The sequence below is a fragment of the Fringilla coelebs genome (assembly GCF_963513975.1).
Source record: "Fringilla coelebs genome assembly, chromosome: 2".
NCBI classification, from domain to species: domain Eukaryota; kingdom Metazoa; phylum Chordata; class Aves; order Passeriformes; family Fringillidae; genus Fringilla; species Fringilla coelebs.
In genome coordinates, this window is record NC_140029.1 from 76,539,170 (window position 1) to 76,556,769 (window position 17,600).

At 34.3% G+C, this 17,600-nt stretch overlaps 1 protein-coding gene across 1 annotated transcript in view; it reads right to left on the reverse strand.

Annotated features, from left to right (window-relative positions):
* The window catches only part of DYNC2H1 (dynein cytoplasmic 2 heavy chain 1), a gene marked incomplete at its 5' end in the record, with an annotated part of 143,228 nt that overhangs the window by 23,558 nt on the left and 102,070 nt on the right, over nt 1–17,600 (reverse strand). The window contains 3 exons of the mRNA XM_084226347.1: nt 2,335–2,424; nt 5,277–5,486; nt 10,722–10,838. Of these exons, the coding sequence (XP_084082473.1) occupies nt 2,335–2,424; nt 5,277–5,486; nt 10,722–10,838 (417 nt within the window). The remainder of the gene's footprint in view (nt 1–2,334; nt 2,425–5,276; nt 5,487–10,721; nt 10,839–17,600) is intronic.

Consider the following 17,600-nt stretch of genomic DNA (forward strand, 5'->3'; position numbering starts at 1 on the left):
CATTAAATGCTTGTTGCAGTTGCTTTTATTGTTTCCTGCACTGGCAGCAAAGCACTTGACAAGGGAGCCTTTAACTACTAGCCTAGGCAGAGACTTACTCCATCCTTAGTAAATGCAGTCCTTCAGTAAAACTTTGATCTTTCAATGTCTGCTATTTTGTCTTAAAAATGCCTAAATCAAACCTGTGTCAAACCTATGTAAAGTGTAAGTCAATATCTTACAGTCAATGAAACAGAGGGACATAAGAGCAACTAAAAAAAAAAAAGCTTATAAAGTTGGTCATATAAAACTAATCCAAAATATGGCATTTATTGAAATATAAATCAGAAGATAATTTTCCGAGTTATGAGATATCTTTATTGAAGCCTTTATTGAATTTCTGAATACTAAACCTAGAATTAACTACTGATTAATTACATTTATAAAATCAATAATGAAAAGATAATTTAAAAATATTCAAGACTAATTAGGAAGGTGTAATGGGCACATCAGGATTTTGAATCATATTTAAGGAAAAAGATGATTCAACTGAAATGCCTAATTAGAAATAATCAACATTTTAATAATACAATATATTCTACATTTTTATTCTACAATATAGAAATACAGAAACTGCATTTCGGATGTGATTTGACTAGAAGCTTTAGATGCAAAACAGACTGATACTTTATTATTAAGAATTGCTCCAAACACAACTATATCACATATTTGACATTAAAGAAATGAGACAACAAGTAGCTATTATCACTAATAAAAATGTAACATAATTTACTGCTTATGGATACAATCAAGTATCTACTGCAAAGCTATGCCTTAATAATCTTTCTCTCTCTTACAATAAATAATTGTTAAAACCTGTAAATGAGTCCTTCATAATAACTTTCATAAAAATGACTAATCCAAATGTACCATTTTGTCAGTAGTTTGAGAAATGAGAAAGGAAGATTACTATCATGGTAATGCAGCAAATATAATGCAACACATTAATCAATAGCCGACTGGAGTAATATGTGGAAATAAAAACTTCTGGAATATGTGTGGTTGAAAATCATCTGTTACTATTAACACTAATTTCATCCTGTTACCTCTGTATTATGACTTTGTATGGGAGGTGCACTCCACAGAGAAGCTCAAACTCTAATCTCAGACTGCCACCAAAAATAAATCATATAAATAAGGAAAATCGCATGCAGTTTGGTCACAACCAAATGAAAGTAGAAGTTACAAACAGTAATGTACTCTTGAAGCTTACAAACACACTGACTCACCACAAATGATGGGTTTTTTAATACTAAAGGCTATTATAGTCAGCAAAAAGACAGATGGGACTAAGTTCAACTCCAGTTATATGACCAAATAACATTTGAACATGCATTATCACTTGTTGATATACATATTTTTTCTGTTTTGTACTTCAAACTTTTTTAGAGGGAAAGGATAAAGAAAAAATAAGTATTAGCCAAAAGAAACTGTTTGCATAACAAGAATCTTATTAATACTTCAGAGATATTTATTTGACAGTTTCTTTAGAAAAAGTAATGCCTAGAAGACACATGGCCCTCAAATCTTTCTTCTGAATCTGACAGTCAACATAAATGTTGACAAAAATCTTAGTATCCCAATGGGACAAGATGTGTCAATCAAGATCAAAACCAACAGCTTTCTATTTATTGCATGGAGGCAACAAAGATCTGTCCTTTCTAAAGTAGTCTTCCTCTCTTTCAGGTTCTCACAGTTTTCTCTCTATGTATCCAACACAGATAAGGAATCTGTTTCCTTAAATACTAATTAATTTAGATAAATTACTTTTATTTGTCTTTCCATTACCTTAAATACACCACTTCTGTCAAAGTACATATAGGTTTACCTTAACTAAAAATTAACCTCTTTACTGTCATACTGTGGATAGACACCTTCTCTTATGTCCCCTTGAAAACCTAGAGAATGCAGATTTTTTCATTAATTTCTTCCAAAACCAGGCAGCTACGAAATTTCTACATTACCTTTATTAGAATGCTTCAGTTATGTCTTGATGGGCATCTCCCTACTAGATTAAAGAGTGTGTCTTGACTTAAATGTAAAGTTTCATCAGGGTAAAAAAAGTCTTTTTCCCCCATAGCTCACCAAAAAGGCTAGTGACAAAGATGTAAACCTATTGCAAAGTAACTAACAATATTATCACATTATTCCTTGATCTTTAGATTTTTATATACCTTTTCAGCATCTAAAATTCTTTTGGACCTATGTTTGTAAAGATCTGCTGTAGTGGAATTTACATAATATACTGTGTCACTGAATACCAGCACACTGAGTAAAAAATGACTCTAAAATTACCTGTATAGCAAGAGCTCGAGCGACAAGACTTCTGAGATATTGCAAAGGATCTTCTGGACCTTCCCACTTGCTTTGCCATGTGACAGGACACTGAAATAAAAATATATATACTGAAAGTATCAAATCCATTGTCATTTCATTTTAAGTTGGCAACTTGAATAAAAATAAATAACCTGGAGATCAAATATATCTAAAAAAAAAGGCAACACCAGCAATATAATGATCAAGAGCATACAACCACAAACAGAAAGGTTGCATTCCTGCTAATTCTTTGTGTGGACCAGCCACAGTGTTGATGGAGAACTTGCAAGAACCTCTGCTATTCAATAAGGAAACATCAGTTGGTTCCATAGATATTTCCAAAAAGTCTAAGGGTATTATGTCTTGGGAAGTCACAATGTCATCTTGCAACCGAGGGCAGTTTTCCGCTCCTTTGCTGCAGCCTCCTCGGACTTCAAAATGCAGTTGTGTGACTCTGTGATGAAGAGAATCTGGTACAATTCCTCAGCACAGTTATTTTCTCATCACCTAAGAGCTTTTGTAGAGCAACACTTGAGAAAAAAAGTTCTGCAAGATTTCCCCATATAAATTTCTCATTGACTTCAAAAAGAAAAGCTTAAAAGTGCATCTGTTAAACTTCATCCTTATAAAATAAGGATAGAAACACTAATTTTACCTACTCCACAGGAATCTAAAGCACACCGAAAGTGACTGCAAGATTCCCCTACTTATGAGAAAGAGAATTAATGTAAATCAGTACCTGTAGAATATTGCACACTACTGAAGATGCTAAGCAGAGTCAACAGTTTATACTGTTTAATATTTACAGCTGCATTTTAGGAAGTTCCCATTCTAAGAACATATGTACTGAACAGGTATTCAAAATCTGATCCCAGAAGTTTGCAAAAAAAGGTAACTTTCAAAATAAATACTCTGTTTTTAACTTTTATAGATAAAAACCAAAATGTAACTAGATTCAAGGATACTAATTAAAAATAAATTCAATAAACTAGAATGCATACATAACAATTAAAAAAGGACAGTTAACTGTATGGGGTTTTTCCTAATTAGGATTTTTAATTATTTTTTATTTGAAACCTTGCATTTTTGCAGCCTCTTCTACTAGATATGCATTTACAAGCAGCTCATCAATCTATCATTTACAAGGCATTTGCCTAACGTTAATGTATCACTCTAAATTACTTTAAGTCTAAAGAAATTTCTCAGCTAATTGTTATTATGCAAGTGTATCTCAGATGTGCTTATACTCATTTTGGCTGGGGTGGAGTTAATTTTCTTCACAGTGGCTAGTATGAGGCTAACATACCAATTTTACACAAATACAGCATATTGCTGAAACCTTTATAAGTCATACATTTATTGAATTTTCCATTTCTATTAGTAATCCAGCAGTTTCTTCAGGGGCTATAATCTTAAAAGAGCTACAATCCTAGTGGGTTTAAAATACAGCTTTTGAAGAATAATCTTTTGCTACATAAAACATGAAAACACTAAACAAGAAGAGTGTATAGAAAACACATGAAGAAAATAATTTTAGGATGATAAATCGAGTAAGGTTTAGCTGCTATGCCAAGAACATGGCATTAGCCTCTCTGGAAGGCTGCTGGAAAAATTGCTATATGGTCACAATCCAATGAAGTGATCCATGTCAAGGAAAGTGGGTAAGTAAGCAGATGAAATGACAGAAGCACTGGTCAGTACATCAGGAAGCACTGAACCGACGCTTGTGAGAGGTTAAAATGCACTGAATTTTTAAGAAACTTCTTGAGGCAGTGATCAGCTTCACAGCTCCTGCCAGTTCCAATAGAAGCATGCAGCTAAAGCACACAAACAAGCCATGCTCTCTTGCTCAGTAACAAGAAATATAACTGTAAGAGCTAAAGAATGGCCATTACATGTATCCCTTCCATTCACCAGGACTTGGACTTAGTGCCAGTTTCTACCACATAGTCAAAACATGTTTTAAAAGGCAATGAAATTGCTAACAAGAAAACTTAATTCTAACTGTACAGCAATTTTACTAACAAATGCTGTCTTGTGAATCTGAAAAAAACCCCAAATTTAATTATTGTTTTGATTAGAATTTGATTTATCAATAAATGCATAACAATCTTTTCAACAGTACTTGTTTGTCACATGAAGATAAACAGGATGTTAATAGGAATTATTGTTCATTGCAGAAGCAATCTCAGTATCTATGCATTAGCATCAACAGAATTTATCAGTTGCTGGAGGCAAAACAAAACCAGATTTTCATGTCACATCAATGTTTGACTTTCTTTAAACTCAATTATCTAGATATTAATGATAGAGCGTGTAAATTTGCTGTCACTAATTGTACCAGTTTATAAACATGCCCAGCGTGATGCCAAAAAAGATGGAGAAAGTAGATATAATTCTGACTGATTTCTTGTATATCAAGAATATAGGGTGAGATGATAGGCTGGTATGATAGGCACAGCTTTTCTGGTGAGGTATGGCAATACTCCATACTGAATAAATGCAAAGAAAACTGTTAATACAATTTAAATTTTAAGAAAATATAAAAACTAAGTAAGGGGACAGATTTACATATTCTACTGGCTAATGTATTTGACTTATCTAGCATGACTTGGTATTTAAAACTGAAATAGCATTCCACAACTTCTAAACTTATTGTATTTGTCTTTAAGAGAAAGCTTGATACGAGAGCAACGCATTCAGAAGATTCTGCAAATACTTCTGAAAAATTCTACAGAAATAACTGGTTTTGTTTCAGAGTTTCTATCTTCAAAAGAACTTCATTTTAGAGTCTTTATCAATAAAAAAATTTAGAACATGAAAATTACTATTAGTTTAGTTTCCTTGGGTTTTTTCAATGCTTATTATAAGTATTGAAATTGAATGAATAAGCATTGTATATTCACTACAAAATGACTTACCTTCTGGTTTAACAGAGCACTTGCAAGTCTTTGTACTTCAGAACTCAGTAGTGAGGTGCCTCTGATGACTTTACTTAAAGAAGCAAGTGACTGATGGACACTCTGCACAAGGCGAATGGCATTGAATTGTTCCAGGGTAATGAATGATAAGATTGGAGATTCTTGTTGTTCTGCAGGAGGAGACACCTTCTGATGGATCAGGTTAGAATTCTAAGAAAAAACATGGGACATCCAGTTAATAAACTCAAGGAAATATGGTGTTGCACAACACATTATTTGTTAAATTCATGGTACTTCACACAACCTTGTTAGCTTTAAAGTAGTAGCGGCATCATCCCTTTTCTGGCACTGAATTAAAAGTATAATGGTACTTCCAGTACTGTCTGTGACATGGTCAACAAAGGCACCACTCTTCTGAAACGAGTCTGTCTACCCAGTTACTTCAAAAGTACTTCAATTGCTCAAAAATCTTCACTTAGCTGAATCACTGCTTTTAGTATTAGTCTTAATGTGTTAATATAAAAAGCAGTGGTGTACTCAGCACAGCAAGATTTTACTGGGTACTGTAAACTATGCTGCCAGTTCTTGCTTCCTGAGACTAGTTCAACATGGAATTGAATGAAATACTATAAATACAAAATAAATATCACTTTATGTGTAAATCTTGAGTAACTTAGACTACTGCTGCTCTTACATTGCCATTTTTACTACTTCCCTTCCAATTAAAGCCGCTGAAAATCCAAATTTATTCAATAATTTCAAGAGATGGTGTAATTTTGCAAATCTTAATTCATATGCAACTTAATTATATTTTTGCATAAATAAATATATATTTTTGCATGTATTTGGAAACTGCCAACCTGTAATGTGGCAAGGTGCTGCAATGAATTCCAATTATAGAATTAAAAACTTATTGGAAAATTCTATAAAGCACAAATGCGAAAAGTAAACCCTAGCCTATGGGAAAAAATGTTTTGTTATTTTGATTTCTAGTAATTTTGTAAAGATAAAACCAGACTTCACTTTCTCTGAAATATGTTTTTTAAAATAACAAGTTTTGATTATTTTTCAGGTTAAATAAATTTCTGAATTGTCACATGGTATCTTGCTTTCCAGAAGACACAGGATATTTACCTCTGTAATGTTTCCCAGGCACTGTGTATTTGTTAGAATGTTAACATTTTTAATTTCAAGCTCATACTCCACTCAGCTACCCAGCGAAAACATGAGAAAAGCTAAATGAATGAGCAATACTTTGGCTTATGACTGACCAACAGAAATATTAGGGATAAAGTCTTCCAACATTATTTAAAAGGTATACAACAAAGTTACTGATCAAAGTGCCAAAGCGTGCAGTATTTACAATTGTTATGTTTTGCATTTTTTCTTTGCATGCACTCAAAAATCACAGTACCAGTTTCACATCAGTTTTTCGAGACCATAATTTGCTGAGTATTTGTAAATTGTAATACAAAACTAGCATATGATAGATGATAATTTCTTATTGAGGTGTTTAATTGCTCAAAATAAAGAAAAACCCAAGACATTCCACCTTGGAGGCTTTGCTCAATTCACAAAAGCTTATTGAAAGAGAAGTCCTCTAAGTTCCTCAATATTGTCCTTTACATAAGACACTCCTATGAATTTCAGATTAATTTCATCACTCTTTCTAATGCTTTCCCCTGAGAATTTGTTGAAACAACCCATCTGTCATTTCCATAGGAAAATTAAACATGAATACCAATATCAGCTTATACATTTAATGTCCTATTACATCCTCTTAAAATCCATTAAGTATATAACTCACATCAGCTTTTAAAATACGTGTATGCTCATGACCTGCTTGGGAATTAAGATGAAGAACTGCTGAAGTACCGGGTGTGTTTCCTAATCATAAGAAACTGAAGGCAGATTCCAATCTTTAATATTAAACACTGTCTTTTGCTACCAATATTAATCAGGTTGATAATTTTCAGATGTTGATAATTTTCAAATGTTGATAATTTTCCCTCTTTCAGTTCTGTATGTGTTGCTATCTTAGTATAAGACTTCATAAAGTCTCACCTAAACTGTCCCAGAGCTTTACTTTGTTATCTTCTTAAACTCAAGCTTTTGCAAATTCCAGTATGTTTTGAAAACTGCCTCCTCAGAAATGTAACAAATACAATGAAAATAAACTCATACACCTTTACTAGTTTTGCATTTGATTCAAAATGCAATTTTGGTGGTGATGGGTTTTAGAAACCTCCATTTCCCTTTTGATGTACCTGTTTTGCCTCCTTCTTCGAGATCCTCTGCCTATTTTTTTGATATTAGCCTCTCACTGTTTTTCACATGCTTTTGATTGTTAAAAATAAAATAAAGAATGACCCTATATTTCTGTTTCACTGATTTTCCTTCATGGAAAAGACCCTGTTGTTTTTTTAAAGCTGAGATGGATAATGAGGTACCAGGCATGTGGTGTGATTCTGGGGCTGTTCTGTACAGTGCCAGGAGTTAGACTTCAAACTAAATGGCAGCTTCATGAGAGTTTAATTACTTTGCTAAGTGTCAAGCTGTTATTGAGTCATGCTGCAAAACACTGTTAAAGCAGTTTTAGGATAGTATCTATTACAAGGATGTTTTCAATGGCAAGAATTAACATGTATGTTTTTAAATGAGGCTAATATAGGTGAAAAGGTCATGACATTCTGTATTAGTTCAGCACGGCTTGGCTTGTGTAATTTCAACACAGATTTGAACAATGACTTGAAGCATATTTTAAGTATCTATTTCATTTAAAGTAAAATTCAATTAAAAATTTCAGAGTCTGAATTCTGGCTAGACTAATAATCAGTGCATGAAGGAGAGGCAACTGTCATGATTCTATTCTTATTGATAGATGAAGAATAATAAACCTCCCAGTTCAACAATTTCAGGATATCTGAATAATTGGTAGCAACAATTAACAGGGTTTTGCATCATGTATGGTCTGAGAGAAAGACCTGCAAATTACCAGAAATATTTCTGAAAAAGTAACAACATGTAAGTCCTTGCTACTCTATTAATGTAGAAAAATCATTTCCCGTTTAGAAATGTCTAAACTGAAAAAAGCTAAAATTTCCAAAGCATATCTGCCATTTCTGCTGTTTGGCAACAGAGAATGTTATAGGCTCTGAAAACTGAACAAAAATAACTCCTATTCACAGATCCACAAAACAGCTGAGGTTGGAAGGAATCTCTGGAGATTGCCAGGTGCTCAAAGCTACAGCAGGTTGCCCAGACCTGTATCCAGTCTCCATCCAAAAATATGACCCCTTGGAGCTTTTCCAAAGAGACTCCAGTCAACTGCCAGGGGTAGTGAGGAGCATATGAAGCTCCAAGGGGTCATAGTCTAAGGGCCAGACCAGCCTCAGCAGGCTTTCCACAATGTGCCACAGGTGAGCCCCTGGAAGGCAGCAAAACTTCCGAAAAAACAGATGAGGTCAGAAAATGGGAACATCCTTCTCCCAGCTGCAGGGAATTGCTCACTGCTTTTCCTTACCACTCCCTCCTGGTGCTTCTGTGTGGATCAGGTTTAGTTGGCTTTGGAGTTTCATTAAGAGTGCAAAGAGAAAAATATGTCCACACTGAGAGATTATGATCAATCATGGAGATGTAAATTCTACAGGACATACCTATGTCAAATGGTAAATTTTGCTGAATTTCAGAATTGTCAGTACATAGATGTACAACAACTGTTTTCAAGGTATTTGTAAGATAATACTTTTTTAATTAATCCTTGACTTACACATTTGATATGGGAATAAAAATGTTCAAAACAACTTAATCTTTGTCTACATATTAACAAACTTCTGTGAGTCTTTTTGCCTCTGGAATAATATTTTTACAGACTTCAGGAATACTTTTTTTTAATTTTACTTCTTCATATCTGGGAAACTATTTTAGTTTCATATTCTCTGCCCATTCATGCATAAATAAAATAATTTTTTATTATTAACTTAAGCAGCAATTCAACTATCTTCTTCATTCCAATTTCCAGGTCTTTAAAAATTCTGCAAACAAAGATGATGCCTTCATTGAACTATCAACATAGAATGAGAATGAAGAACTGCATACAATGTCTGTGAAATATTAGAGATGTCCAGGCCTTTTCAAAGCTGGAAGCAATTACTGGTTGAACAGATCATGAAAACTAATTTTGATAAAAATATTATTATTTAAATTTTTTTCAAACACTCAAGAAAATGTCCTCCACACAAAAAAGAAAACCTATAATATAAAACCTTCACAGGATATAAAAGGATGAAAGCCATCCTATTCTAAAGGATATATTCAAAAGACTAATTTAATTATCTCCTATTGGCATAAAACCTTTAGAAAAGCAATGAAACTTCAAGATAATACAGAATCCTTAAATGTTTTGGATTGAAAGGGACCTTAGAGATTATCTAGTTCCAACCCTCCTGAACAGGAGGGATACCTTCCATAGACCAGGCTGTTCAAAGTCTCATTTAACCTGGTTTTGAATATTTCAGGGATGGAGAATCCATTAGCTCTCTGGGAAACCTGTGCCAGAGCCTCACTACCCTCACAGGAAAGAATTTTCTAATACCTAACCTGGACCTACCTCCTTAGCATGGATTAGATGAGACTTCAATGAGATGCTTCAAAATGTAATGGTAAATTCTAATGTGTACCTCATGTCACTTCTATGTACATGGTCATTTGAGTAAGGGAAAGGTTTTTCCCATAACAGTGTGGCTGTTTACAAGACATAATTTTAGGTCACAACATCTTTGATCTATTACTTGATTACTTAGGAAACAGAATAATGGCCTAATGTCCAAATGGGCATCTAGCATGAGGTGGGAGAGATCCTTCCCAAGTGTGCATAGTGTCTGCATTCACACACATCACATCTAAATGTATGCCTGGAATAAGAATTCAATGGTTGGAAACCAAGCTTTACAACATAAGTCAAAAAACACCAACCTGAACCAAGCTAGACCAACAAAGGAACATAAAGGGAGTGATACTGCAGAAGGAATTTTCGTGAACCTCAGTTTTAAGCTAATACCATATTTCAACACTACAAAGGAAAAAGTTCATTGTATTTGAAATCACTAAACATTGCCTTGTAAATATTATATAAATGAAGAGGCCAAATAAAAATCTAAAGTACATTAGGATTTTTCTTGGAAACACACAAAGGATGCTAGTCTTATGTTTTGAGTGTGGTCTCACCTCTGTATGGAGAAAAAAGGTGATAGCCCATTGTATCACACACAGACTTCATAGCTAATTATGCACCTAACATTGTACTTTCTACCTCAAATGCATTTAATTCAGTTTTCCTCTTCTTATGTTTAAATGCCTGAGATAATTCCTTAGACTATATTTTTAATGTATTTACCAGAAAAAAAAAAAAAAAAAGTTGTCTTTTCAAATTAGGTACAGTCTTACCTGATTAAGCTTCTTCCATAGGTTGAGAACAGGAGAAAGTTCTGTAGACCATATTTCTCTGTCAAATTTGCAGCCAGCAGTTACTGACCTACTCAAGATCCGAAGCTGTGAAATTACCTGAGTGATGAGAATATAAATGCACTCTTGAAGAAGGATAAACAAACTTCTTTTAGTACAAAAATGCCATACACTAGCAAATACTCTTCAATTTATCTATGAACTACCCTTTCCTGCATACTTAATTACTGATCATGGTCTGATCAATACACAGACAATATCCATATTCAAGTACAAAACATACTTGAACTTCATTCATATTAAACCTCAAAAAACCCCTATATTTTCTTATCATAGTAATTGTCTTCACTCAATTATAATTTAAAAACTAATGAGATGCATAATTAAGTAAAAAGCCTCTCTTCCACAAAATTTTGAGACAAAATTTGAGCTCTGCCTTTAACTAGGCTCCATCTGTAATTAAAAATTTAAGGGAAACAAACTCCCAAAATATGTTACTAAACACATACAATAACTATCACACAGCAAAACTCAAGACAATTCTGGGAAATTCAATCTGATCTGACCAGGATCTCTTATTTACATATTCATGCTACCTCATCCTATTTAAATGCCTACCTATTAAAAAAAGATAGCATGGAATTAAAAAATTAACTGCAAATCTTCCAGAAAGAAGGGGAGCTTCTAGTCCATTAGGTCCAACTGCCTTTTATTGTTAGCAATCCTAGTAAGTTCACAAATCCACTGATTTGACATTTATCAAATGATAAAATACATACATACATTTGGAACAAAGGCCATTGAAATGAAAATTCTTCAGTGATATTGCAGTCTGTCCCTTAAACTGTATATAACCCCCTGGTATTTCTGAGGCATTTTTGTTAAATTTTAGTTATTTTTCACAGTGTATTTTTTGCAAGGCATGTTAGAGAAAAACTTATTAATTCTCTCCTCTTTCACTTGACAATAAAGAATTAAGCTTCATAGCAAAAATGTATTAATCATTTAGAAGTTCTGGACTATTTAATTGTAACACAGACTGAGGGAAAAAGTCAAGTTGTTTCTGCTGGGACTTGACTTATTTTCTAGTCTTGAAAGATGTGCAATGATGAAGTGCTTTCTTTTGTTTTTCATTTTCTTTCACTGAAGCAAACCTCTCCTTCCTATTTATCAGCCTTGATAGGGACTGTGAAGCACTACAAGATGATAGTACACCCAACCATCATTTTAACTTCTATAAACAAGCTCTGACCATGAGACTAGTTTAAAATCCTGAGAGAAGAATTTAAGGGCAGTAGTAGAATCACGTCAGAATGTAGGAGAGTAGATTTCAGCTTAGTCAGGGATCTTCTTAGCAGGAAGCAGTTGGCAACTGTTTTGGAGAGCAAAGAGGGGCCAAGAGAGCTGGTGAATCCTCAAGAAAAAAATTCTCAAGGCACAAAACCAGTTCTTTCTGACGCAGAGGAAACAAGCATGATAAGCACGTCAAAGAATAATCACGACAGAAGGTCATCATGGATGTAAAGGAAGTTAGCTACCTCAAATCCTAGAATATGCTGAGTTGGGATCACTGAAGTCCAGCTCCTGGCTCTGCACAGAACATCCCCAAGAGTCACAATGCCTGAGAGCATTGTCCAAATGTTTTCTGAACTCAGGCTGGTGCTGTGACCACTTCCCTGGAGAGCCCGTTTCACTACCCAAACACCCTCTGGGTGAAGAACCTGTCCCTGACACCCAACCTAAACCTCCCCTAACACAACTTCAGGCCATGCCCTCAGGTCTGTCACTGCTCACCACAGAGAACAGATCAGTTTCTGCCCCTCCTCTTCCCCTCACAAGGAAGCTGCAGACCACAGTGAGCTCTCCCATAGAAGATGGGCACAAGGATGGACTGCCCAGCAGGGGAAGAAAGACATTGCTCAATTGTGTTAGGGTCAAGTAAGGAAAGCCAAACCTCATCTGGGTTTAAAAGCAGCAGTGTACGCAAAGGCCTAAATGGGCTTCTGGCAGTATTCTGGTAGCTAAAATGAAAAGAAAATACGAGCTACTGCTCTTTATAGTTTCTGTTATATAAAATAACATTTCACCCTCTCATTCTCATAACTTAATTTTAAACTTTCATAATCCTTTGTGTGCCCCAGCTATTGTGTATATCAAAAAAGATTCTTGTTTAATTTAGCGAAAAATTAATTTCTCTGATGAATGTTTTGATCATAGTATCTTTATCATTCCAGCTATTCTTCTTCATTTTCACTCTGCACATATGCAAATGTTCTGACAAGCAATGCAGATAATAAACACACATTTGTGCCTTCCAGATATCATTCTTTTAGCTATAGTTTTGTATCTTTTAATTTGTTTTTGGGTAGTTGCCTGCCATCATTTGCTAAGCAATAAAACATTTATATGAAATACACTTTAACTGGTAATTCAGTATGTAGTACTTCATATAAAATTGCATATAGTGCATACTATAAAGCTGAAAAATGTTTATATGATTGCTTTGTGAATATGGAGGATTGGAAACATTAACTCTGGTATTCATTTTCAAAGTGCCTTTAGAGGTATAAACATGTATCTCCATACAGCTGAAATGAGTTTGAGAAGTAGTGACAGCAAGATAAGTAATTAAAGTATTTTTCTATCTCTACTGTACAGTGTTAGCTGTCTTTTTCTAACTATCTAATTATAAAATTTGTCAATATAGTTTAAATAGGAAATACAGCATGTATTCTTTATTTCATTTTTTTTCCTTCTGTGTGCTTATATGTGTTTCTGCTTTGTGTATTTCATCAAAGTAGTTCAAAAATATTGGGTTATCATTATCAAAAGTGAAACACTTAAATTAAAGGTACAGAAGCAAAAGAAATCTAGTCTTAACTCTGTGTTCTGAAGTACTGTAACATACAATGATCTTCATCAAATGTTCATGTAACATCTTTAACTCTTTACAGTTCATCCCATTTCTTTTCTCAGGTATAGCAGGTATGATGGCAGCATAATTTATTCCTAAAGTTGCCATGATAGCACAGTTTTCAATTCACTGTAATTTATTTTTAATTAATGGGTTGGGCTGAAACTTTTTGTACTGGTAGCTCTTTCAGCCTGAATATTTTTTTTCAAAATTTTAACCTAGAATAATCATTCAAGACACAGATGAAAATACATTTGATTCATGTCAAAATACTCAGGTTAACCTCCCCTTTGAACTGCTTCAACACCCCAGACTTTTGCTAATGGACCGCAAATGTGATGGCAAGATATCTGTCCGGATTTAGGAAAGAATTCCAGATTATAAAATAGTAACACATATTACTATTTAAGTATGATTACAAGTTTGATATTAGAGCTTGGTGCAAGTATTAGAGAATGATGCAAGTATTTCATTCTCACAAATCCCAGTGAAGCTCCTTACAGTATTGACCAGTCTATGCTACTTGGAATCAGCTAAAGCTTGAGAAAATGTTTACTTTGTACTCTCAAATCAGTCTCTGTCTGGTTGTTACGAAAATGAAAAGGGAAATGTATTTTTTTCAATACGATCATAGAACAATTAATGCTACAAAGAAGCTAGGGAGGTCTCTAGTCTAATCCCCTGTAGGAAGCATGATGAGCTTTAAAACCAGACCAGGTTGCTCAGGGCTTTATCTGGTTTTGAAAAGTCTTAAATACAGACACTGAATAACCTCTCTGGAAGACCTCTTCCACTGCTTTACCAACCTAATAATTAAAAGGCTTCTCATAATATCAAATCTCGACCTTTCTTGTTTGGGTTTATGTCCTGTAAAAATAAGAGTCAAATGCATGGACTGGGACAAAGAATGTGTTAATAAGGGGAAGGATCCGAATAAAACCATGAGCGGGATATATCACCCTATTAGAATTCTCAGGTGTATCACAGAAGTGTCCAAAGCATTGTGGTTTGTTTGCCATTGCTCCGCTCAAGTATTTTCACCTCCAGGCAACAGAAATAAGTTTTGAATTGGAAGGGAAATTGGATTTAAAAGAAAAAGGACTATCAGGAACACATTTCAGGGGATTACATGAAAACCAAAGCAACAGGACAGGAATGAACAGACTAGAGAAGTACCTAGAAGGAAGGAGACCTTGGTTCAGATGACAAAGGGGATATGATTAGGAATCTGTATTTAGAAAGATGAAACAACTCTTGGATTTTAAGAGGTAGCACATTAGGCAAGCACAAACTCACCTTTACCTATCCTTAGGCACTTATTTAAAGCCTACTTTAACTAAAACTTACTCCAAAATATTATCACCTTAGTCTCACTAAATAATCAGTAGGCAGATCTTAAGTGGGAAAACTTGCATTTGAAAGGTTCTTTTATTGAGTACGTAGGAAAACTAAGTTCTTTACATAGGTACCTCAGATAAATGGGTCTGTGCTGTGGAAATTAGAATGAGGATTTTAATTTAATTTCCTGGAAACCTAGCTACAAAACTTGAGAAGAATTCAGTTTCTCTCAATGTAATATATATAATAACATCAGGCCAACCTACAATCAACCTCAAAACTTACTCTATATTAAGCTGCCTTAAACATGATGTTTCTATGAGCACACAGTGAGATCAGAAGTGACCAGCATACATCCAGGTCTTTGGAATCCTATCCTTCACACTCTAACCCAGGTATGTACTTACAGTATTAAGGGAACTGAAAATTTAATCCTAGATGTATAATACAGGGTACTCAAAGTAAGAGTATTTTTACAATACCTAACCTTTGAATGTTCTCCTTTGTTATTGCAATGTATTCTTTTTATATATTATACACTAAAAGCTCTTACATGTTGTGCTAGTTCAAACCAAATGCAAATCTGAATATTCTGAATAATGAGGAGAGTGAAAAAATCTACCATTAAGCAGCAAAAGAGTACCTTCATTAAAAATATGAGAGACAGAAAAAGAGATCATAAAAATAAAAAAGCAATCAGCAAAAATGGTCTGTTTAAAGAGGGGCAAGAAGATTATTCAGAATCACAATTCTTGATAGAAGCTGTCTGTTTTAAGCAAGGTTAACTAATCACAACAGTATACAAAAAATTCAATAGAGCAATTTATTTGTGAACAATGCATCTAATACTGATGAACAGCCTAGAGGAAATGCTACCAAGTATATTCTCTATTCTTAGCGGAAAATTCATGCATTCATGTTTTTTTCTGAGTTATCAGCACAGAAAAATACAAGTTGCATATATTAAGAAAGGTGGGGTGGTCAAACTAAGAATGTCAATATTTATTTACCAAGTTATTAAATTACTTGTGCATATTGGCTTGTTAATCTATTACATATTTTTGGGTGCATCTACACATATATGCTGCTACGATATTGACCACCACATTAGAGTAGAAAACATGTGCATCTAGAGAAATTATGAGAGATAATGTACAAAATGAAAGCTGTAAAGATAATGAATGTTCCCATGTGGCTTCCTGTGGAACTACTAAAAAAGCAATGTTTTACCTGAAAATTAAAATTAATGGAAAAAATAAAAATGAGGAAATGTCAAGATTTTAACTTTTCCCTCTTTGAAACTTAGACAAGACAGATTTCTAGGAACACATAATCTATTTCTGTTCTTTACTCCTGCACAAGATGAAGACAAAATCTTGCTTTCAGTCATTCACAACTACTGCAAAAATGCTACTTCACAAATACAATATATAATAAATGCAGACTTAGATGTAAGTCTTGTATTCATTTCAGAATCAAATCAAATTTTATACATAGTATTAAGACTTGAAAAAGAGGAAAGTAATACAGTAAAAAATATCTTGTGAAATTCTGACAGTGAATTAAAAAAAATCAGATAATTTCTGGACTCAATATGATTACTGTTCTAAGAATACAAAGCTGGAAAGATTTGCTAGTTAGATAACTGATATTTTTTGCAGGATTATGGAACATATAAAAAAAAATTTTTATTTTTGTACAAAAATCAAGCAAAGTGCTCTCAGTAAATCTACAGATGTCAAAACAGATACTCTACTGCCATCTACCAGTTTTAAAAGGATGTAGTATTAGCACAGAAACCACTTCTACGCTCCATTTCTCCGAATGAAACAATATATCCCTTTACCCAGCTGTTTAAGGAGATATTTCTGGTTTTATAAGACTTTACAGCTTAAGCTAAAATGTGAAGCTATAGCTTAATTACTTTGGTAAATACTGTGAAAGTACTAACCCAGTGCAGGGCAACTGTGTCTTTACTGTGTCACAAGAGCGAACCGGCTTCTGTGTGACAGCCCTTCTGCCAGAATTACGTGCTTCCATCCTGTTTCTCACAGCTTGGCTGCTGTTCCCTCACTGCTGAGAACGGAGCCTAAGACTCAGCTGGCATTGAAACTTCTCTGACTTTCAGTCCCTGCCTGTGTCCCATACCCTCTCTGCAAGAACAGCATCCGCGGATGCTGTTAGGATGAAGGTACTTAAATGGCACTTGTAAGCAAATCATTCCTAGTGCATGTGGATCAGTAAGGGACAGTGTAGTTTTATGCTTGCTCTTTTCTTGTTCCATCAAAGCCGCCTCAAAGCTGCACTTTCACTCATTAAGGATCTGAAGTAGGGCTGGACTCTATACAGATACATGCCTTCTCGATCAAATACCAAGTAAACGTGGCAAAGACATTAACCACACCTGTGGGTGAACCTCTTTAGACAGAAGAGGATCATGTATCATACACCTTTGACAACAGGAAGATCTTCTGTATAGCAGGACTACAGGGGAGGAACAAAGTCAGCAGCATGCTGCAGATAGACAGCACAAGTCCTAGTTGAACCTTCTCCTAAAAATTAACTAAGAGTTTTACTTCATAGTGGTCCACAGGATACACATTACCTGG